We start from the raw sequence: 25067 nt of genomic DNA on the forward strand, positions 1-25067 counted from the left end.
GAGGCACATTCACGACAAACACGCAGCTGTGACCATCACCCAGTAACAGAATGCTCAGAGTGACGAGGAAGACGCCAGCGACGACAGCTGGTCTTTCAGGCATCTGCTAGGCTCACATATCCGAATGCCAGGATTAGACTGCATAGACAGAGCCCCAAGCCTAGAAACCAATCTCAGACCTTACCAGCCTCACAAAGGTTAAGAGCTATTGTCCTGAAAGAGGAAGTAGTCTCTGCATATGGAAATAAATGAATCGGGAAGTTGCTTAAAATTTCCAAATACAGTTTTTCTTTCCTCTGCTTCCGGGAAAGTCTCGATATTAAAAACAGCAATTTGGGGAAAGTTGACTTCTAAACTGAAAGAAAAAAACCCTCACTAAAACCAGGAATAACATTCACTTATACTAATTATTCTAGTTGGTGAAAGACTATTATATTATCCACATTCTCCCTGACATGAGAACATAGGGACAGACCTACAAAGTGTTGTATTACTTTTTCTGTGTCATTCTCTATGCATATTTATCAAATAATATAAAAAATGGTTTTAAAGGTCTGTGAGATAAGAGAAATTCTGAGCAAGCCGACAGAGAAATGGATTAATGTTGCCTGCACACACACAGGATGGGCAAACCACAGGCTCTGGGTAATATTACCTTCAAGAACCAAGAAGTTCAGGGCCTAGTTCTCCTGCCTCTGCTCAAGGCCCTTCCATTACTCATTATGTGTTTCCTAGAATCTGCTCAGGGCAGGCAGACTTGAGATTCCAAAGGTAAGGTCCTGGGCACTTTTGAGGTTGACCAGATGGCTCGGTGGGTAAAGCTGCTTGCTGTCTATCCTGATGGCCCGAGTTTGAATCCTCAAAACTCACATAATGCAGAGAACAGATTTCCATAAACCAGTGCTTCTCAATGCTGAGACCCTTTTACAGTCCCTCATGTTGTAGTAACCCCAACCATAAAATTATTTTCAGTGCTGTTTCATAATGGTACTTTGCTTCTGTTATGAACTATAATGTAAATATTTTTGGAGACAGAGGTTTGCCAAAGGGGCTGTAACCCACAGGTTGAGAACTGCTGCTCCTGTCCTGTGGCCTCCATATGTGTACTGTGACATGTTACCAGTCTATCATATACATATGCATACACATACACATTGATAGCTCTTAGCCATTGCCTCAGAAGAGCACCAGCATTGGTTACTGTGGCTGATAATCAGAGTAGGGAAAGAAAAAGAGTATGTCCCACTTAGGAAGCCTGGCAGCCTGCTTAGTCCAAGCAGCTCTGACAAATGAGCACAGGACTGCTGACTGGGAACAAGTCTCTTTTTGACTGAGGATGAATGTGTTTCCACTGCTAACAGAGAGCAGACGCCTCTGTAACAGAGCGGTCAGCATTTGTCAGCCTTTAAAGGGCACCGGACTTTGTTTCCATTCTCTGCTAGTCTGAGTTGCGACATTAAATACCATTGAAAATGAATGTTAGCACTTGGGAAACTAAGGCAGAGGGTGGCTGCAGGTTCATATCAACCCTGGATCACAGAGCAAGACCCTGCCTGCCTCAAAAAGCAAAGTAACTTTTCTTCATTATGTCTGACCTCCAGTGATAGGCTCAAATTAACAAGACACTAGAGTCCCATCACCTACATGCTGATGGAGTCTGTTCTTGTGGGTATAGGGCTGTTCTTCATCTCCTTCATTGCCCCTTCAGTCTCTCCTTCCTGTAAGAGCAGAGGTGAAAGGATTGAATACCATAGATCTGCAAGACAGATCCCCTTTCAAAGGGAAAAGACAAAAGTTTCCATCCAAGGAAAATACTCACTCAGCCTTTGTATGAGATGGGATCTAAATTGGGTCACTCAAATGAAACAGGAAACACTCTCCCCAGGGCCTGCCCTCCCTGACAGGATTATAAATATCTAAGCTAAGGCTTGAAGGTCAGACTCCTGCATTGGAATACACTCAACCCAACTCCATAAACGTGGATTTGGCTTACAAGGCCATGCCTTTGCCAAGCTGGCGGCCATTATATGTTTGCTGTACCAGTGGCCTGTTAGGGAACCAAAGCCTAAACCTACTAAGACTGATAGGATTTGTGAGCTGGTCATATTTCACTAAGCTAATGGATCAGCCAGGCAGTCTACAGAGTGAGCTCCAGGACAGTCAGGGCTACACAGAGAAACCCTGCCTCGAAAAATAAAAAATAAAAAAAATAAGCTAATGGAGCAAATCTTCACAAATGCACAAAGATGGTTCTCCGGGATGCTGTGGCCACACTTTTTCCTAAGCCATGGGCAGGGTCCTCCAGCCCACCAAAGCAAAGCAGAGCACATTTATACTCACGACAACTGTCACTCATCTGGGAGGCCACAGTGTCGCTTGGAAACTTTAGATAAAATGTCTGGGTTTCCTGACTTTTATCGGCCAGCACAAGGCTAAAACTCTGTGTTTCAGTCATCTCCTGTCACTTGTAGAGAAGTTTGCTTTTCAAATCCTCTTCTGGGCACCCTGACTGCACCTCAGTGTCTTAGAGGGCATGGATGTTATAGGGGTCATCTGCTACCTGCACTGCTCTGTAGGCAGTTGGTGAATAAGGAGTCCCAGGAAACACTGCAGGTCTGTGGTATGAGAGTGACAAACTGCTCTCCACTCCCTGGCTTTATCTACCAAGCAGGCTTCCCTCTTTAATCTCTTCCTCCTTCAGATATGAACTCTTGACAAAGTGGAAATGGCACTTCTCTTATGAAGGACTTTGTCCTGGTGTGGCTTCACTCTCGCTTCAGATGTCTCTTAGCAGCACAGAAGGAGAGGCCCCTCCAATGCCGACTCACCTGCTTTCTTTGTTATAGGATCCATTGAAAGGGGCCCAGGACACACAAGAGCTGAGGGATGGGTGCACAGCTGCCAATTCACAGAGCTTAAGTGTGATAGCTCTGGCTTCAAATTCTGTTCTGAGAAGCCAAGTCATGGCTTCTGGTAGGCGGTAAAGACCAGATTTCCTCAACCTACCTGCAGAGTTGCTCTCACTGCTTAAATATTTATTTTATTACTGATTATGTGCAAGTGCATACTGGTGTGTGAATAAGGGTAGGTCAGCACAGGTATCATCAGAGGCCGGAAGGTGGTGTCATGCTCTGGTGCTGGAGTTAAAGGCAGCTGTGAGCCTCCACAGTTCTGTGGGAACAGAACTCGGGTCCTCTGAAAGGGCAGCATTCCTTTAACTGCTGCGTCCTAACTCCCACCATCCCATCCCTCTTTTTGAGACACGGTTTCCCGTATCCCAGGCTAGCCCTGAACTGGCTCTGGAGCTGAGAAAGAATGACCTTGAACTTCTTACGCTTCTACCAACACCTACCAAGTCCCAGGCTTCCAGGCTTGCGCCATCCTACCCAGCTTCTGTGGTGCTGAAGAAGGGACCCAGGGGCTCCCTCAGGAAGTTACCAGGCTTATATGGCTAATGTCAGGTCCAAAGGGAATGCCAGTTCCCAACACTGCAAAGGCAGTGCCTATGCCCAGAAATGACAGCTGTGGCCCAGGTGGAAGCCGGACTATACAAGGATTTCTGGTGGTCAGATAAAGGCCAGTCAACTGGGGATCTTGGGTACCAAAAGGAAACATGTTCCTTGCCTTGGAAAAGTGTCCCTGGTAACAGATACCTGTAGCTGCATCTCAAAGCACATGCTGGCCTCAGGTTCCACAGTCTATAGGCAGCATTTGTTCTGGGCCTCAGGCTTCCCTCCTCTCTCCCTAAACTCCCAGCCCTGCCCTAGCTTGGCTTCCCTTCCCCACCTACTCCTCTTCCCCTCCTTATAATCCCCATGATTTCTATGCGCCCCTCTCCCCACCCACTTCCCTTCTTCTGCAGATAGCCCTGGCCAGGCCAGTCTGCTGCTTTGCCTCTTTGACCTGGACTCTTCTCTATGTCTCCGGATATTTTGTCTTATTCACCATAAAGCCCTTTCTCCTAAAAACGGAGTGGCTGGTTCAATGTTTCTTGGCTGCACCCCTCACAAACAACTAGGACAACCCTTATCAGTCACTATCCACCTAAGAATAAACCAGTCTCCAAATGAGTCTCCTCCCAAGGTTAGCATCATCTGCAGCCTCCCAGATGAGTGACAGTGGTTGTGGGTGTGACTGTGCTGTGCTTTGCTTCTGTGGGCTGGCGAACTCTGTCTGTGGCTTAGGAAGAGTGTAGCCAAAGCCTCCAGAACCATCTTTGTGCAACTGTGGAGATTTGCTCCATTAGCTTACTGAAATATAACCAGCTCACATATGCTGTCAGCCTAGTCTTGGCCTCTGATTCCCAAACAAGTCAGTACTACAGGCAAGTTTAAAATGCCAGCTGTCTTGGCAAAATTTAATAGGCACTTTATCTCTGTTCCATTCTTACTCCTCATTATTTGGCTTACTGTGCTGACAGCAAATCGTGGTAATTGTTTTACATGGCCCCAGAGGCTTTGAAGCTTGCTTCCTAGGTCCAATTTGCAAGCAAGCACTCTTACCGATTAAGCTACACAGCCAGTCCTTTTCATCCGTCAGATGTTATTATTACTATTTGTGTGTGTGTGGGAGTGTGTGGGGGTGCTTGTGCCCTGGAGCAGGTAAAGGTCAGGCGACAACCCTGGGAAGTTAGTGAGCTCCTCTCCCCTTTAGGTGGGGTCTAGAGCCCAGGCTTAGGTGGCAAACACCTTCTCCTGCTGAGCCTTCCTCTCAGGCCCTCTTAGCTTTTAACTTCATTATTGAATTATTTACATTCTACTGACCCCCTCCCTTTCCCCCTGCCCCTTGCCTCTGAGAGGGTGCTCCCCCTCCCCACTTATTGTTAATTACCATGCTTCCTCACCAGACTTTGGAGTCTATTAAACACAGTGGCTCACAGTTAAGACACTTATCACCAAGGCTGATGACCTTAGTTCAATTCCCTGGACCCACATCAGAGGAGAAAACCAATCCCTGCAAAGTGCTCTCTGATCTCTGTGCAATGTCATCAGGGCAGTTGTGTAAAAATAATTCAAGGGGTTTAAAAGCCATCCAAACATCTGGTCACAATTCTGCACAACTTTGTCTTGCAAAAAAAAAAAGTTTATGTTTATGGTTTTTGTCTGGAACATTTTGTTTGTTTTCAGATCACTCAGAAAAATGTTCAACTTGGGACTTTATCGTTCATCAAAAAGCTGAGTGATATATTTTTTAGTTAAGACAACCCTTGTTAAGCATCATGCTACATTTAAAAAACAGGAACTGATTTATCTGGAATCTCGCTCTTTGGACCGGCTGTGTTGACAGTCAGGTGTTGTGTTTCCTATGTCTAGAGGGGGCTTGGACATTTGCTTCATTAAAAAAAAGAACCACAATTCTTACAGTCATCCTGATCTCAACGAAGGAGTCTTCCGTGGAGCCACCAGAGTTGAGTTTGAGCTGCAGTTCTGAGACGATGCCCAGCAGGTCTGCCTTTTCCGCCTGAAGGCGCATCACTTGGATCTTCAGATGCTCTACTTCCTGCTCCACCTGGGTCTTCAGCTTCTCCACTTCCTGCTCCAAGTCGGCTCTGGGAGACCTGTAGTTACCTGTGAGGTCCTGAGGGAAGACCAGGAAAGAGGCATGAGGCGAATACAGAAATCAAACCTAAGGTCTGGCTAGTAAAATGGATGACCAAGCACCAGAGACAGTGCTGTGTGCTTTCCCTCCTCCATCCCCCTCCCTCTTTCTTTCTCAAAGCCAGATATCATGTAGTCCAGGTTGACCTTGAACTCAGAGCTGAGGAGAGCACTACCTCTCTCTACCTCCCAAGTGCTGGTATTATTGACATGCACCACTAGGCCCCATTTTATTTTTGTATGTTGGGGTGCACGTGTGTGTGGCTATGCTCATGGTAATCATGTGCAAAGGGGCTCAGGAGGCCCTCTCCAGGTGCCACCCACCTAGCCCACCTTTGCTGTTCCTGCCTTAGTTTGGAGACAGGATCCCCCTCTCTGCTGAGGACTTGCCAAGGAGGCTATGCTGGCTAGCTAGCGAGCCCAGGAACCTGCCTGTCATCGTCGCGACCCCAGCACTGGGACTGTATGCACACATCACCATGCCCGGGCTTTGCATGTATGTTCTGGGATTAAACTCGGGTCCTCAGCCGTTCCTTGGCCGCACTACATCTCTAGCCCCATGCCTGTTTTTAGAAAAGGCAATTTTCTAACACCTCTGTCCCCTATGCTTTAAGTAGACGGTCCTTCTGGTTGTTTAACAACTTATTTTGATACATTATATAAAAATGAGAGGGGCTAGAAAGATGGCTCAGTGGTTAAGAACACTCACTGCTCCTCCAGAGGTCCTGAGTTCAATTCCCAGGAACTACATGATGGCTCACAACCATCTGTAATGGGTCTAATGCCCTCTTCTGGTGTGTCTGAAGACAGCGAGAGTGTACTCATCTACATAAATAAATAAGTCTTTAAATAAAAATAAAAGATAAAAATGAGAATTTGGGGGCTAGTGATACAGCCCAGAGTTAGCTAGCCTCAAATGTGTTCAACCGCTGGGCGGTGGTGGCACACGCCTGTAATCCCAGCACTCTGGGAGGCAGAAGCAGGTGGATTTCTGAGTTCGAGGCCAGCCTGGTCTACAGAGTGAGTTCCAGGACAGCCAGGAAACAGAGAAACCCTGTTTCGAAAAACCAAATCCAAAAAAAAAAAAAAAACCAAACAAACAAAAAAAAAAACCCAAAAGAACCAAAAAACAAAAATCAAGTGTGTTCAACCCACAGAATCATACAGACCAGAAAGAAATTCAGGATAACTTAATGACAAGAAAGGCTTCTACCACATGCTGGGATGATGAGTTAAAATCACACAAAGAGCCAAGCAGACTTTGGCAGTGGTAGACTCCAACACTGTAGTTTAATATTTCAGAAACTAGGGACAAGAACTGTGAAAGGCCAGACTCCACCTTTTCTCCTCCCCACGCACACCCACACCCCCCACAGTCATCTTGTGCAGCCAGAAGCCAGAGCACCCACAATGCCTCCTGGCTCAGTGGAAGCAAGCTAAGGAAAGGTCGGCCGCCATCCTGGCTGCTCTGCCCGGGCCGGTGTTATCAGATCGATCAAAGTAAATCTGGGAGGGAGAAGACGACAAACCCTCAGAGGTTAAATTTCAGCCCGTACAAGATGAGTAAATAGTATTGCATCTCTGTGAAGTATAAACCTGTGTGTGCCGGGTTCGCCCCCTGGTAATGACCACTTTGAGAGCAACAGGGGAACAAGCTTGTTTGGGTGCTTTTTTTTTTTCTGGGGCATAGGGACAGCAGACCTGTCAGCTTTGCTGATCACTAGGTGTGCGATGCGAACAGACTCTCTAAAGTACTCGCCTCAGTCTTCTCGGGTCAGAAGGAAATGTGGCCGCAAATCTTCCATGGTCTCGTCAGTGACCATCCAGGCCTTCCAGTTCCCTCCCTGGGAAACCTCAATACCTCAGTGTACAAGAGGCCATGCTTTCAAATGCAAATACTCAGGAGAAACAAGAAACTTTGCATGCTGGATCTCCTCTCTCTCTCTCTCTCTCTCTCTCTCTCTCTCTCTCTCTCTCTCACACACACACACACACACACACACACACACACACACACACACACACATTTATTTTGTTTTTTGAGTTAGTCTCTTTCTATGTGGCCCAGGCTGGCCAAGAACTTAGGCAGTAGCCTGGGCTATACTTGACTTCATGATCCCCCTGCCTTAGCCTGAGTCCTGGAATGACAATAAGTATAACTGGTTCAAACTCACTTAAATTTCAGACAAGATTTTAAAGAAATGTCTTAATTCTTAATTCTCCTCAGGAATTAATACCACCATTAAACACCATCTCCAAATTCTTTAAATAAGTCACTTCAATATGTGAATCCAGACTTGTACTCATGATTGCTGAACTGAGCTTTTAGCCTTTCCATTTCTTGGTGCCTCCTCTGACCATGGACCATGTGGTCCACAAAATATTAAAAATGAGCCCAACAATCCGTGACACCACTAGGTTAATGATCTCTTTTGTGAATTAGCCTTAGCCAGGGAACCAGCAAGGCTCCGGGAAATGTGGAGTCAGGCAGCAAGGGGAGATCAGAATCCCATGTGATAGCATTCAGCAATGGCTCAGATGAAAGGAACAAACTGATGTATACAGGCCCAGCAGGGGCCGTGCACACCTTTAATCCCAGCACTTGGGAGGCAGAGATAGGCAGGTCTCTGAGTTCAAGGTCAGCTTGGTCTATAGAACAAGTTCTAGGACAGCCAGGGCTATGCAGAGAAACCCTGTCTCAAAAAACTAAACAAACAAGCAAAATTACAGAACAGAGTGGGGTCCTTCTTAGCTTGAACCAGGAAGTACACTTGGCAAGGAACACTGAAGACTTCGCTTCACCCTTCATCCTTCACCTTTCTAAGTATATTTCACAGAATTCGTACAGCCTTGGTTGTTGTTGTTTGTTTAGTGCTAGGAATTGGACCCAGGATCTTGTGCATGTTAGGCAAGCGCTCTACCCCTGAGCTACACCTTAGCCCTAGCATAAATGTATTGATTTTGTGTATGTGTGTTGTATATACCTGTGAAACGTGTGCAGGTGTGATTGCCCACGCCGGGGAGAGCTGAGCCCAGAGGCCATGTCAGGATATCTTCCTTGTCTTATTTTTATTTTATTTATTTTAGTTTTAGTTTTTTTTTTTTTTTAAGATTTATTTGTTTTATGTATGTGAGCACCCTGTAGCTATCTTCAGACACACCAGTAGAGGGCATCAGATCCCGCTATAGATGGTTGTGAGCCACCATGTGGTTACTGGGAATTGAACTCAGGACCTCTGGAAGAGCAGTCAGTGCTCTTAAGCGCTGAACTATCTCTCCAGCCCTAGTTTTAGCATACTATTTTAAGACGCTGTGTCCCACTGAACCTGGCCCTCACAATTTCAGCTAGACTGACTATCCAAGATCATACACAGGTCTTTATGTAGTGTGGGTTACAAATTCACATTGCCATACCTGCCTTTTGTTTTGTTTTTATTGTTTTTGTTTATTTAAGACAAAGCCTTGCAATGTAGCCCCGGTTGGCCTGGAACTAATTACATAGCCCAGGCAGATCCTAGAGTGGATTGTTAGGTAGTAAACTTAAAAACAACCAACCAACCAACCAACCATCTAGGCATGGTGGTGCATAACTTTAATCCTATCACTTAGGAGGCAGAGGCAGGTAATCTTTGAGTTCAAGGTCACCCTGGTCTACAGAATAAGTTCCAGCACAGCCTGTTGCGCCACACAGAGAAACCTTGTTTTGAAAAAAAAAAAACCAAAAAATAAAATTAAAACCAAAGCCCCAAATTGGATGGCTCTAGGCAGGGTCCCATCTGCACCAGCTGGAAAGAACAGTAATAAAACTGGGGCTCATCATCTCAATATTCTGTGGGCCCCAGTCAATACAGCAAAAGCCTTTCACAGTTCTTCCCCCTTTGATCACCAAGATCAAACATGATCCTTAAAACTGCAATCAGTCTTTCAGCAAAAAAATGCTTCTCAGATCACTTTTTTTTTTGTTTTTTGTTTTTTTGTTTTTTCTTTGGATTTGGTTTTTTTGAGACAGCCTGGCTGTCCTGGAACTCACTCTGTAGACCAGACTGACCTTGAACTCAGAAATCTGCCTGCCTCTGCCTCCCAGAGTGCTGGGACTACAGGCATGCACCACCACCACCCGGCTTCTCAGATCACTTAACACACCAGCCCATCAGAACAATGGAAGGTTCTGATCTTAGAGTAAGACTACAGCTTTTGGGAAAGCTCAGGCAAATGTGAGGCCAGCCTGGGTCCCAGGAAAGAGAGGTGGTGGGGAGGGGGAGAGGGAAGGAGAACAGAGGGAGGAACTGGCATTTAAGATGAATCCAATCGCTAACAAGGAAAAACAACAACAATAACAAAATGCCCTTATAAGTTAGGCTTAGTTTCTTAATTTCCGTGTCTACTATCTCCTAATTCTTCTGCTCCAACTAAGTATGCCTAAACACATCAACTATTATGGTTCACCCCACCCTACACACCCCTGTAAGCTCCATAAAGCTAGGGACACATGCACTAGTCCCAGGTAAGAAAGAATACAAGGACCCAAGGTAAATGCTGATTTAAGTGTTCTACATAAATTAACTCACTCAGTAAATGGGGAACAAGGAGTAACCAGTTAGAATAGAACCAAACCAGGAAACCTTAGAGCCATGGTTTAATCCAGGCCTTGGGCTCTTCTACTCCATCTGGTTTCTTAATCTTGACTGTAGACAGGCAGTTGCTTGTGAGCTATAAAGGCCCAACTACTCTGCTGGGCAGTAAAGGGCAGAAACCCAAGGTAGAGCCAAACACAACTGGCTTTAAAAAAAAAAAGTCAATGAAATTATCCCTAATGATATTCTGCTCTACTCATAGACTGGTGCCTAACCCATTGTCATCAGAGACTTTTCAGAGACCCCCCAGACAAACATCAGGCAGAGCTCAGGGAACCCCACAGAGGGGTAGGAGGAAGGATTATAGGAGCCAGAGGGGGTCAAGGATACCTAGAGAACACTAGGTCCTCTGTATACATGGCTGTGGTGGTTTGGCTTGTTTTAGTTTGTTTTGGTGAGCCTCCTAACAGTGGAAGTGGGAGTGTCTGACTCTTTTGCCTGCTCTTGGAACCTGTGTCCCGACTGGGTTGGCTTGTCTAGCCTTGACATGGGGGGTTGTTCTTAATCTCATTGCACCTTGTTATGCTGAGCTTGGTTGCTGTCCTGGGGAGATCTGCTCTTTTCTGAAGGGAAGCACAGGAGCAGTGGATCTGGGGAGGGGGGGGGGAGAAGGGGGTTGGAGGGAGTGGAGGCGGAGATACGGATATATGGTAGAGAGAAGAATGAATAAATTAATTACAAAATATTCTACAACCATACTTGGTAGAAGGGAAGGGAAACAGAACTTTGAACTCGTGTCTAAAGGCCTGGGGTAGAAGGCTGTGACATTAGAATCTCACATTATTAGGTTAATTTTGTTTTTCTAAATCATAAGTCTCTCCTAGTAATCTGTGGGAAATTATGGATCCACTTATTAGACCATAAAACACCTTATAACTGAACTCTTTGGGGCTGGTGAGATGGCTCAGTGGTTAAGAACACTGACTGTTCTTCCAGAGGTCCTGAGTTCAATTCCCAGCAACCACATGGTGGCTTACAACCATCTGTAATGGGATCTGATGCCTTCTTATAGTGTGTCTAAAGAGAGCAATAGTGTACACATACACATAAAATAAATAAATCTTTTTTGTTGTTGTTTAAAGAAAACTCTAAATTCCCCTTTGTTTTACTATTGGTGTTCTCCATCCTTTGCACTAAAACCACCATTTTGACTCCACTGTCAGCATCCACCCCCTTAGAGCTATCTCAACTCCACTGTCAGCATCCACCCCCATTGAGCTATCTCAACTCCACTGTCAGCATCCACCCCCATTGAGCTATCTCAACTCCACTGTCAGCATCCACCCCCATTGAGCTATCTCAACTCCACTGTCAGCATCCACCCCCATTGAGCTATCTCAACTCCACTGTCAGCATCCACCCCCATTGAGCTCTAGCTCTTAGCCTCATGGGATACAGTTCCTTTGTCTTTTCATGTACCCATTCCATTGGCCTGAAGATGGGCCAATTGAGGTGGCTAATCTTGGCTGTCAATCTGATTAAATAAAGATATGCCGGGGAGATCTGCATCTCTGACCTGACCCTATCTCTCATTCCCAGCTTCTGTATAAAGATTCCTGAAGCAGGGGCACTGGCTTGCAATCCAAGGCTAGACAAGCAAGGGCAAGGGGACCCTGGGGGCTTAGTGAGCTTCAGGCCAGTAAAAGAGTCTGTCTCAAAGGAGAAGGCTAGCCTTGAGGATGACACCTGAGGTTGTCCTGTCGCTTCTACAAGTATGCAACACACACACACACACACACACACACACACACACACACACACACACACACACACACACACGATTGATACAATGTTTTTCTTTTCTCTCTCTTTCTTCCTTCCTTCCTTCCTTCCTTCCTTCCTTCCTTCCTTCCTTCCTTCCTTCCTTCCTTCCTTCCTTCCTTCCTTCCTTCCTTCCTTCCTTCCTTCCTTCCTTCCTTTCTTTCTTTCTTTCTTTCTTTCTTTCTTTCTTTCTTTCTTTCTTTCTTTCTTTCTTTCTTTCTTTCTTTCTTTCCTTTCTTTTTTCATTTTTCAAGATAGAATTTCTCTGTAGACCAGGCTGGCCTGGAACTCAGAAATCCACCTGCCTCTGCCTCTCAAGTTCTGGGATTAAAGGCGTGCACCTCCACCGCCTGGCGATACAATATTTTTCTAAGTAGTTTTTCATGCTTTAAGTTACTCTATATCATCTTCTTTCCATTTCTTTCTGTTTGTTTTACTTTGTTTCCATTTTTATCCATCCATAGAAAAGAGAGATTAGCAAAATCATTAGTACCTGAAACAGCCCATCCTCCATCCTCTGAAGGGTCAAGTGTGAGGCTTGGAAAGAAGTGGCTAAATGTCACCTAGATGAAACCCCCAGGGTCTTGGAAGACCAGCTAGGAGCAAGTGTGCTCTGGTTTGTCCTTTGCTAATGTCTTTGACTGCAGTTTCAGGGGTCAAAGAATTTCCCAGGACCTTTGGATTAACCAAATGTAACCATTTTCCTCTTTAACTGTGCACAGCAGCCTGCATCAGTGTCACATATCTGACATGGCACTGCTGAGCCACTCTTCAGAAGCAAACTATAAAGGGAATAATCACTACTTAAAGGATAACATGACTAACATTCCAAGGCACACTTGTAAAAATCTAATTTTATATCAAGGATATAAAACTAAAAATTAGCCATTGGGTGGTTCTAGGCAGAGGTCCATCTACCATTTTTAATAAATATGAAACAGTGATTTATAACCTGAATATTTTTAGGTTTGATTTTTTTGAGACAGGGAGACTCACACTACCCAGTCTGGCGTGGAACTCACTATGCAGTTCAGACCCGCTTTGGACTCTCAAGCCACTTGCCTCCATCTTTATCTGGTTGTGGGTATGTGCACATGTGTGCGAAGGTGCACGCGCACGTGGGTGTGTATTATGGAGGCCAGAGATCGACACTGAGTGTCTTCCTAGATCACTGACCATCTTGTTCTATTTTTTTTTTTTGAAACAAGGTCTCTCTCTCTCTCTCTCTCTCACTGGAGCTCACTGATTCGGTTAGCTGGCCAACGAATTTCAGGAATCTGCTTATCTTGGCCCCTAGTGCTGAATTTACAGATCTGAATCTCTGATTCCAAAATTTAAACAGGTGTCAGAGAGCAGGCCCTCAGGATTAGTCAACAAGCAGTCTCTTCAGCTAACAACATCTCCTCAGCCCTGCCCTTCCAAATATCCTTCCCCAACAGAGAGTTCATGTGACCCAGCCATTGTTTCCAGCAAAGCCACACGGCTTCCTAGACCAAGTAAACCACCAGTCCAGCCTGAACCAAGAACGGTGTGATCTGATAGTCCAGACTAAGAAGATTCTCCTTCTGTCGTGTAACGTTTCCTCCCAGATAGAAACATTCCTTCCTGCAGGAAAGCAAAGGACTCAAAACACCTTCAGGAAGTCCCTGAAACTGACCAGAATTACCAGAGGTTCCTCCCAGCCAGAGTACCAACAACAAACCTTAGAGGGAAGAAATCTGAGCTACAAGGACAATGAGAGAAAAAAATGTACAAAGCCAGTTGCCTGAAAGAAGCAGAAAGCAGGCGAGCCTCTTAGAAGAGGTTAGACCAGAGGTTAGACCTGGAAAGGACACTCCAACCTGCTGAGCTGCCTGCAGGCTGTGCAGTGAGCCCCAGGGTTCCCAGCTTTTCTGAGCCATCACCCATCTGGGCTGGGCCTTGGTGAGGCAGCTGTCTTTAAGTCATTTCCGCTCCTATAAGTAACCCTTCACTCATACTCCCATAAGCAACCCTAATAAAGTTAGTTAGTTTACCAAGTTGGACTTTGGTGGAATTCATACTTTAGTCTGTTGTGGGATCCCTCTGGGTGAGTAGGCAGGTGTGTGTGTGTGTGTGTGTTGTGTGTGTGTGTGTGTGTGTGTTCCCGGGAAGAGTTTTGTTGCATAGCAGCTGTTCATATTCAGGAAATAAAACCACGGCGGATGGTGTACTCACTTCAAACGGCCTTTCTGATTTCTCTTTTAGTTTTCCAAGCTCTTTCTTCAGCCTCTCATTTTCGTGACTCAGGGCCTTGAGGCTCTCCTTAGCCTCTTTGCTCTGCATCTCAAACAACAGGCGCTCTTCCTTCTGCTTCTCTGTCCAGGCAGAAAGCTCCTCAAATCGCCCTTTCATAGCTTGATTATTTAGCTTCATGGCTTCTGTTTGGGGTTCAGAGAGAGGGAGTCACCCACCAGGGAACAGATGGAATCTCACGAACCAGCCCCTCTGCTCTCAGTACCCTGGGTCACTGGATCTAAACATGCCTGAATGGCCTGGCATGGGTGTGTCAGTGGAAAAAAAGGACCACAGTGATGTGAGCAGAGTTTGCTAACAGACAAACTAGAACATCACTGCTGGTCCTTAGAGGTCATGAGAAAGACCAGGCATGGTGGCTCATGACAACTCCTAATGCTTGGGAGCAAGAGGTAGAAAAATGAGTTTAGGGTTAGTCCCAGCTACGTAATGATCTGGAGGCCATCTGGGGGGGGGGGCGGTCTACATGAGACACTGTCTCAAATCAACAAAATCTCCCAAATAAAAACCGATTTAGGGATATAAGAGACTGAGGGTGGGCCTATCATTTATTGATTACAAAGTTTAGGATTAGCTATGGCTTGAGATGTCAGAATATTACCCCTCTCTTGAAACAAAGTTTCACTATGTATGTAGTCCGGGAGGGCCTTGAACTTGCTATGTAGTAGCACATGGTAGCACTGAACTTGGAATCCCCCTGCCTCTGTTCTGGAGCCAGGATACAGCCCAGTACCATCAAGCCTAGCTCAGAATGCTTTCACCCAACACTCTATAACTACAGTAGATCCTGGATACTTCCTTTTAAACAGGGGTAAATGTCATTATCCTATTTCCTGAGATGGAATATGTTTTTTTTTTTTTTTTTGGTATGGTGATTAAGGGTCCATTCTAGATCCTTGCATATGTTAGGCATGCTCTCTGTTACTGATTTATATGGTTTTTTTTGTTGTTTGTTTGTTTTTTGGATTTGGCTTTTTTGGGACAGGGTTTCTCTGTGTAGCCCTGGCTGTCCTGGAACTCACTCTGTAGACCAGGCTGGCTTCGAACTCAGAAATTCGCCTCCCTCTGCCTCCCAGAGTGCTGGGATTACAGGCGTGCACCACCACCACCCGGCTACTGATCTATACTCTTAGCCCCTACACTTTTTAGTCTGATCTGTAGACAGATGTAAACAATAAGCCCCCTTAACCCTGCCCAAAGTCTTGCTGTGCTGTTTTTCCCTCTAGGGAAATAGACTGAGAAAGGCCCTCACTGACAAGATGTCTTCAGAAAGGATTGTTTCCTGAGTCGAGAGTCCAGATGGACAGATGGACAGTCCAGCTCACCTTTTAGCTGGTGGTTCTCGACCAGCAGTTCCTTCATTTGCTGTAGTAGCTCCTCAGGGGTGAATGTGTCCAGGCTGGGGTGAACCATATTGGAGGGTCCATTTCCTGGGGTCTCACAAGGGCTGTCCCCCTTTTCAGTCAGGCAGCTCAGAGGTTGATGGGACATGGTAACAGGTCCTACGGAAAAGCCATAAGCCAAAAATATAGCTGTCGCTGGCCTACCACAGGCCTCTGAAAGGCCCACAATTCCACTAGGAACGAGAGGTAGTAAATCCCAGGGTTGCTGGCTTTCCCTCTAGTTGCAGTGGGAAGGTGCTCCCTTTAAACATCCAGTTAATACCGCCCAGCCTTCACCAGACCATACAAGAAAGGGGCGGACCCAGAAAAAAGGTGGGAAGTATAGACTGCAGTAATGATAGAGATAATATTTAAAGCCTTGGTGAAGGATCACTACTAGCTCCCCTGAAATCTGTAAGTCCAAATTCTGAGTGAATTGTATTATTTGGAAATTAGAACTCAATAAAGCTATTAAAATATCCATATTTTAATATTTCAGTAAGTTTATACTTACTGGAAGCTATTAAACCCTGCATATTTTTTATTTATTAAAAGTCATTAAGATCTCCATATTTTATCTTTTTAAAAAAGGAATGGAAACTAATGTTTATTTGTGGCCACTTAGGCACAGCATGCTGAAACACGAGTCTTGCAGACTGCATCATTCCAAGAGGAAGCAGGTACAGCACCCTGCCCAAGGTCAGAAGCAGCACACAGCAAGGCTGATGTGCAGTCACCATCTTATAATACACAAAAGGTGCGAATGTAGCGTTCTTTTTCTTGAGGCTTTGATATGGTATTCATCAGTGCATACACAGAAGACACTAAAGCAGCTTTTCCTATTGCATATCCTGAAAACACCTCTACTGATATGGCTTTATTTCACAGATTGTCAATGAGAACACATAAATAAGAATGCCAATTCCACGTTTTTATCACCTACCACTCAGGCAAGCATAGGCATCTTGCCAATGACTGGCTACACACATATTCTAGGCAAACAAATTTTAATGTTCACACTTCATGAAAATGACAGATATTCCCATCAGGAATTGCCCTATTCTACAAAGGTAAATAACTGAAGTCCTGAAAGCATTATTTCTTGGCCCAGCGAGATGACTCAGTATTTTAAAGCACTCACTCCTCTTTGACTCCTCGTACCCATCCCATGTCAGATGTCTCAAAACTCCAGCTCTAGGGATTTGATGTCCTCTTCTGGCCTCTATAGACACACATATACACATGGCATAAACTCACACAGACACACAGACACATAAATTTTTTAAATCATTTTTTATCTCTAATGATTAATTATAAGATTAATTAAAGCTGGGCAGTGGTGGTGCATGCCTGTAATCCCAGCACTTTGGGAGGCAGAGATAGACGATTTCTGAGTTCGAGGCCAGCCTGATCTACAAAGTGAGTTTCAGGACAGCCAGGGCTAAAAGAGAAAGCCTGTCTCAAAAAAACAAAACAAAACAAAACAAAGATAATAAGATAATTTAAAACAAATCTATGCAACAGATGGTACTTGCTGCACAACTGTGATGTAGCCGAGAGCTACAGCCCCAGCACACTGTCTTATTTCTGACTGAGGGAGAAGGTGTCACTGTTGCTTTCAGACTGCCAAGGCTTAAAGACTAAGGTGCTTCGTGACTCCTTACGAATGGAGTTGTAGTCCATCATGCAGCCAGTCCCTGTTCTGACAGAGGAGAAGCACCCTCCCTGCACGGAACCACATCATAACAGAAGTGCTCATGCTTCCTGCCCACACAGAAAAATAAGACCCAATGCACAGAATGAGAGTTGCTTTCTATGCCCACAGGAGGTGCCATCCTGGACTCTCTGTGGGTTCTCTAAGATCAAGGGTCTGGTGCACTGCTTCTAGGCTGAAGAACTTGTAGATGAATGAAGTGTTACATAAACACCTTGTTAGAAGAAATGCATCACAAGAAGTACATAGGAGGACAGTGACTTCAGAGGGAGACCCCAACCAGGCATGGCTCACTTGTGAGCCTCTTCTGTGGATGTAGGTTTTACCTAACTGAAATGATTTAAGATGCCATCCCTAGACCCTCTTTCTGGGCAAAGTCCTTGTTTCTGACTTTCCATAAAATTCATTTTTACAGTGCAAGTGTTATTACATATTTATTGCCTTAGGAGACTGAGGCAGGAGGATCACAGGTCTCAGACCATTGTGGCATACATGGTGAAAACCTGCCCCTGCAAAATCAGTGAAGGGAGCTGAGGAGATGGTCCAGGGGCTCTAGTGCCCACTGTGCAAGCACAAGGACTGGGGTTTGGATCCCCAGAACCCATATAAAGCCAGGAAGGCATGCTGGCCTCTCGTAATCCAGGTATTTGGGAAGCAGAGATGGGGTTGTGAGGGCAAACTCCACAGCTAGACTAGTTGGAATTTATGAGTTCCAGGTTCAGTGAAGAGATCCTACCTCAATAAATAAAGTAGACAGCAGTCAAGGAAGATGCTTGATGTCAACTTCAGACACGCACCTAGACATGTATGCCTACATATATGTGAACATACGTATACATACATATAGAAAAATCATTAACTTTTTAATTTTTGTACATAATGATGTTGGTTGCAACATTTCATAAAAGTGTTTAATTGTGAGTAATAGTAAAATTTTCTATAGTATTTAATCTGAAAAAGCCATAGAAATATTTGACAAATTTGTGTGTGTTGGGAAGCTGATGCCAGGGACAGAACCCAGGGACTTATGAATACTAGCAAGTGCTCTAGTGAGCTATAGCTATACTCAACATTGTCATTTGATTTGGTTTTGTTTTTGTCTTTGCTTTTTCAGACAAGGTCTCATTCTATAGCCCAGTTTGGCCAAGGATTCATTATGTAGATCCAACTGCCCCTGAACTCATGGTGATCCTCCTGCCTCCATATGCAGAGTACTGGGTGAGATTACAAAATTAATCCACTATACCCATCTCAACAGATGTTAAACATGTAATAAACAGACATCTATAGGATGTGTTTACTTCCATCTTATTATATGTATAAAACAACATCTGGATCTCTATTCTTTTTTTGGAGATGGAGGATAGCCTCAAACTGGTAAACTTTCTGCCTTAGCCTCCTAAGTGCTGGGATAATAGGCATGTTACCACACTTAGGTCCAGCAACAAATTATTTCTTTATGGTTTTATCAAAATTAAAGAAAAGAAGGGAGGGGAGGAACAGGAGGAAGAGGCAAAGGGAGTATACGGGAATGGGGAGGGAGAAGGCCTTTCTGAAGACTGCTTAGCTGTCTCTGCTCCTTGACCTCCCATCTGCACCTTCCCTCAGCCTACAAGCACAGACACAGTAATGCTGGCCCTGGTCCTGATGGCTCCAGGAATCCTTCCATACTTGATGCAGGTTGCTCAGATTCTACAAGGACAGTGAAAACAAAACAAAACAAAACCAGAGCCATGCTAGGGGAGACAGTGGAAGAATCACTTGTACCAATAGCCAAGTGAGTGGCCTTGGGAGACACCTGACATCTACAGGCCATTTACTGACTGGTCGGTAGATAATACTCCTCATGGTTCCCAGCTCTAAAATGTATGCTCAATTCTCTAGAAAAATCACAGCCCCACCTCCACCCTTCAACACAGGCACTCTCAGTATTCCTAGACCCCTATACTGCCAGCCTGCCATTACTCCTAATCATTCTCACAAATACAGACTCACCTAGTTGCACTGCTGTCAAATCGTGTTAGGAAAATTAATTCCACAATTCAAAGGTCATGGTGAATAAGAAGCCAGTATATACAGTAAATGTGAGCATTCAAATACTACCACTGCTTTACTAAAAGAGGATTCATGTAGTAGTGGAAGTCTCAAAGGACGTTTCAGGATTTTTGAGTGTTTTAAAGGTAACAATATGAATTATCACTATATGGTGCACATATGAAATATGTAGTAGCAGAATGCTTAAATCTCGAAGTCTCAACATTTTTATCCTGTCTGTCTGTCTCTATCTATCTATCTATCTATCTATCTATCCAAACATCCATCTATCCAACATCCATCCATCAATCCATCCATCCATCATCCATCCATCTATCTACATACAATCATCTGTGTACACACACACACACACACACACACACACACATACACACACACACACACACACACACACACACACACACACACACACAGTGCATGAACAATCACAAGCACCATGCCAGCAGTCTATGTGGAGTTCAGATGAGAGCCTTTCTCTTTCCTTCCCCCATCTGGGTTCCAAGGATGGAGATTAGATCATCAAGCTTAGCAGCAAAAGGCTTAAACCAACTCACTGGTGCCTGAATGTCTGAGTCAGCAAGTTCCTCTTGAAATGGAGCAAACCCAGAGATACACATCTATCTTATGTACCTTCAGAGATTTCAGCTGGAAAGGAGTATTTATTGTAATGATCCCCCTATCAACAATTCCACATAAAAATCCAACTGATCTGGCTATGAAGTACCATTTCCCAGGCAAACATATTTAGTAAGAAGAGGAAGGTGGGTCATACCATAACCCATCACTTGGCAAGCTGAGGCCCTGAGTTTGAGGATAACCTGGGATACATGGTGATTTCTAGACCATTGAAGTCTACAGTATAAGACGAGAGAGAGAGAGAGAGAGAGAGAGAGAGAGAGAGAGAGAGAGAGAGAGAAACAGAGAGAGAGAAACAGAGAGAGAGAGAGAGAGAGAGAGAGAGAGACAGAGAGAAGTTAGCATGAGACTAGCAAGCCAAAATTCCAGGCATGCGTGATGGTGCAAGTCTATAATCCCAGCTCTAGGTAGGAAAGCTGGGTTTCCAGAAGTTCTAGGCCAGTCTGGGGGACATAGCTAACCCAGATTCAGAGTAAACAGACAGAAGACACTTAACACTGGAGTACAGGATTTGTCAAGATTTCACTAACAAGAAGGACCAGGAACTAGCAAGGTAGAAAGTCAGAAATCTCCAGCTTTTCTTCCCTAGATCTGGTCCCCAAGTCCCTAACTATGTGCACCAGTATTTATGCTGAGGTCAAGTAATTAATGACCTGACCTTACAGACATGGGCATAATCTCATTCCTGAGTTGGCCTTAATCCACTCTGACTTCTTATTCACTATAAGAATGTCTGTGTGGTTTCTGTGACACATGGTTGCACAGACACTTGAGTGATAGGACACATGAGCCAAGTCCCGCCCCCAGCAGGCACTGTCTCTTCCACTGCAGGGTGGCTCTGACAGCCAGAAGGCTGTCTGCCTAGCATTATCTGCCTTATGCCAACTTCCATCCACTGAATGCTGAATGCAAAAATGAACTCAGTCCTTTTTCCCTGGTGTAAATGAGTTTGCAGATTTACGCATGAAGTATTATCAAGTTTAATCCCTACATGGGCAAATTATTTGTTTCTTTTTTAATATTTATTTTTATTATTTATTTATGTGAAGGCATGTGTGTTCCCTTGTGGGTATGAGAATGTAAATGCAGGTACCCTCGGGTGCCAGGGGCACTGGATTCCCTGGAGGGGGGCTGCCTGAAGTAGGTATTGGGACCAACAGAACTTAGGTCCCTCTGGAAAAGCAGAAAGTGTTCTTTTACTGCTGAGCCATCTCTACATCCCTGGTACATTAGTTTTAAACAATGAAAACCTGTTTCCTAAAGAGAACCAATAGCTGGCTATGGTAGATTGTAGTTTCCATTCACAAAGGGTTAAAGGGGGCTAGGGCGATGGCTCACTGGTAAAGCACTTGACATCAAACCTGATCACCTCAGTTTGATCCCCAGGATTCACAGTCAGGACAGAGCTGACTCTTAAGAGCTGTCCTGAGTCCTTCTCATAGGTGCCACGACATGTGTGCATTCACACCCATTCTGACAGAATAAATATATAAATGTAATTAACGGGAGGTTGAATCGATTCCATGACCAGATGCCTAAACCGCATTATCTGCTTGGAAAAGAAAGGTAGGAGACATACACATCTTACTGCTAGAGCAAAAGAAGTCTCACTGTTGCTAACTAGGAATGCTATTAGTGAGGCTATTCCATGCCATACGTGGAAAATACAGACTTAACCCAGTTTTGAAGGCAGGAACACTGGAGTACAGCTTCCTTCTTTCCATTCCCCTTCTCCAAATCTAAAGGAACAATCAAGTCCGGTCACTTCTACCTTCCAAGTACTTCCATCTCCTCTCCATCCTCAAAGGCTGATGCTTGGGCTTTTATTTGGCCTATGATTGGCAATGTTCAACTCTCACCTATCTTGTCTACTGCTCTGTCCCCAGTACTGTGGTACATACAAGAAAAAAATCACCAGGTCCTTGTTGAGTGAATTTTAATAGCATTACACGCTTCCCATTTCAACCTCACTGCTGTTGAGGTTTATGAGAGTAACTTATTTGTATTTATTTTTAGGTTCTGGGCTTACTTATCCATACAAATCAATGCCACCTCCTGTCAGGAAGACACAAATACCACATCAAAGGGCTCAGGGTTCAGTGCATTCTTCACCTCTGTGTCCTTGCCTCTTCTGTGCTCTCTCTCTCTGGGCAAGGCCTGGCTCTCACTTGCTCTGGCGCATGTCCATGGGGCAGTTTCAAAATCCAGCTCAAAGATGACATTTTTTTGGAGAAGCAAGGCTTTCAAGCACCTAAGAACCATTTGAATTTCCAGTGCCTCTGCCCTTCTACCAATTACTGCCAGTCTTCTACCATCAACTTTCTCTCAGTACTCTTCTTACAAGAGACTGGCACACAGCAGCCTCTGGGTTAAGTGTTGAAATGACAAGCACAGCTTACTGAGGTTTACTTAAGTCTAACACCTGTAAAATGCTCTCTGCTATGCACACACAAACCGTACACATTAGAACTGTTATGAGTTTCCTGCAATTCTATGACTTTCACATCCAGATTCTTGAAGGCATCCTTTAAAACTCTTTTTTAAAATCAGGTTCTGGGGGCTTACTTAGCTATAGAGACATCAATGTCAATGTTTTTCTCTACCACTGCAAAGAATCTGGATTATATCTATATTCTATTATTTTTTTTTATCAAACAAATGCCAAATCAGAAACAAGAAAGGCTATAATAAATTTATTTAAGAAAAAAAAAGATTTTGGGAGGCTTGGTGGTAGCACACACCTGTGACCTCAGTTCTCGAGGGGCAGAAGCAAAGTAGATCTCTGTGAGTTCAAGGCCATCTTGGTCTATGAAATGAGTTGCAGACCAGCCAGGTAGACATAGTGAGACCCCTTCTCAAAACCAAATCAAAACAAAACAAAACAAAAAAGATTTCACAGGTCAGAGAGATGACTCGGTGGGTAAAGGCTCTTCCTGGCAACCCTGATGACCCAGGAATCTCCCAGAGACTGTCCCTTGCAGTCCACAGGAACGCCATGACAGCCCACAGAACTGATACATATAATAACATTTAAAGGGCTTAATTTCTTTTCTTTTGGATTTTGATTTTTCCAGAAAATCCAAAGAATTCATGAACATGCTAAGTGTGTATAACAAAACTTCAGGAAAGCAGACCTGGGAATTAGTAGGCATAATTCAAGGTCAGAACGAGCTCCTTAAATGAGGGAGTTCAATAGTAACCCAGAGGAAGGTAATAAGCAACTCCTTTCAAGACTGAGACGCTCCGCTCCCTCCCTCCCCTCCCCCATAAGTAATACACAATTTATAGGCCAGCTGTAAAAACTGTAGCTACTTTCATGGTGTTGCACATAAAGTACTGCTCAAACTGGCTCAATGTAAACAGATCAACTATGCACAGGATCCACAGTGAAACCTCCTCTGTGCAATCAAATCCAAGGCAGTCTCTGGCAGTGGCCTCTGCTCTGTGCAGATCTACCCCATTATCATCAGCCTGGGGCGATGGGCTCCTAACTTCCCTTCCTAGGTCAAAAGAGCAAAGTGGCTGCTTTGGGCCAAAGGGCAGCTTTGGATTCAGTTCTGAAAGCACGAGTGACCCAGGACTGCCTTGTGTGTTTTTCCTGATGTTCTCCATAAGATTTGCCATTTCAACCTTAAATACTTCTGGCATACTTTCCTACACAGGAGTTCTGACAGTGCAGAGCAGGGGCTGGGTTTCAGTTTCCTCTGAGGCTTGTTTACTGCCTCCAATGTACACATTGCCTGTGGTAAAAACACCTCCTTTAAACTTCTCACCTTTATTACATTCATTCTCATTGTCTCACATTCTCGCCCCCGGGGTCTCTCTGTGACCCCCCTCCCCACACACACAAGTGTATATACATGCATGAATATAGCACACTCTCCCAGATAGACACAACAGTCTATGTTCCCTTCTGTAAGCCTGTCACTTTGTCTCTCTATACTTCACTGTTCCTGGGTGACCTCATTCAGTGTACCTTCATTCCTTGAGACAGTATCTTAACCACTTCCTCCTTAAAATGAACTGACTGCTTGCTTAATCACAACCTGGGACATCACCTTCCAACCACCTCGGTGACTTCAACTGGAGGTCACCTGAGACCAGCTGAGCCTGTGTTTTACTATCCTGGTAAAAGAGGGGTGACCTCTGGAGTTGGCCGTCACTCCCCACCCCCACCTCCATCCTTGCCGCCCTGTGACCCCAGCTCAGGGTGTGCCTGGGCCTAGGAAGCCTTACCAGGACAGCCTTCCTAAGGGAGGGCCGCCCCAGCTTCGCCACCCTTCCCGCGGCAGGTTCCCGGAGAAGGCTACAGCGAGAACCGCTGCCAGGATGGAGTGGAGTCCTCTGGGTAGAGTCGCCGCGCTCAGCCAGCACCCGCCCCGCCCCCCCGGCCCAGCTTACCAGCCACAGGGATCCGCTCCTCTCAGGTCACTGCTTCGTTGGCATTTTGTCCCAAAGCTCTGGATGCCGACGCCCGCCAGGGACCGGCCGGGGGGCGGCGACCGGGCAGCAGGACGATGACGCGCGGCCTCGCGACCCGCCGGGCGCCGCTCAGCTGACCACAGAGCCCGCTCCCGCCCTAGCCGGGGAATTTCCCAGACCACGCCCACTTGGACACGCCTCCCAAAGCCACGCCCAACTCCCCGCCCGACCGTAGCTCTTCCTGAGTCCTGCAGTCCACCTCCGCGGTTCGTTAGGGATGGAGATCTGGCGTAAGGGAATTGAGAGGAAGCCAGTGTCACAGAGGAGGAGTTAACTACAGTAAACTATTTATCAGACCAAATGGGCCGAGCCAGGCTTCTCTGGTCTATAGAGAAAGATCAGAATCACATGGGGTCTCTGAGCCCTTCAGAAGGGTCTCAGGCATCCTCAAAGCAAGGCCTTTATCTTTCTGTCTCTACTTCTCTGCCCACTCCCACCTGAGTGTGTATTTAAACCTTACAGCTAGGCATACCCTCCCACTGATCCTCTGTCCTCTTCTGGAGGCTTTAATTTAAAAAAATCAAAGAAAAGA

At 45.2% G+C, this 25067-nt stretch overlaps 1 protein-coding gene across 1 annotated transcript in view; it reads right to left on the minus strand.

Moving 5' to 3' along the window:
• The window catches only part of Optn (optineurin), a 43216-nt gene extending 18584 nt beyond the window's left edge, over window positions 1-24632 (minus strand). The window contains exons 1-5 of the mRNA XM_052156873.1: window positions 24455-24632; window positions 15592-15768; window positions 14189-14391; window positions 5362-5577; window positions 1645-1718 (exon numbers count right to left, since the gene is read on the minus strand). Of these exons, the coding sequence (XP_052012833.1) occupies window positions 1645-1718; window positions 5362-5577; window positions 14189-14391; window positions 15592-15757 (659 nt within the window). The 5' untranslated portion in view covers window positions 15758-15768; window positions 24455-24632. The remainder of the gene's footprint in view (window positions 1-1644; window positions 1719-5361; window positions 5578-14188; window positions 14392-15591; window positions 15769-24454) is intronic.
• Between the last annotated feature and the right edge of the window lie 435 nt (window positions 24633-25067).

Source organism: Apodemus sylvaticus, chromosome 14 (assembly GCF_947179515.1).
Source record: "Apodemus sylvaticus chromosome 14, mApoSyl1.1, whole genome shotgun sequence".
NCBI lineage: Eukaryota > Metazoa > Chordata > Mammalia > Rodentia > Muridae > Apodemus > Apodemus sylvaticus.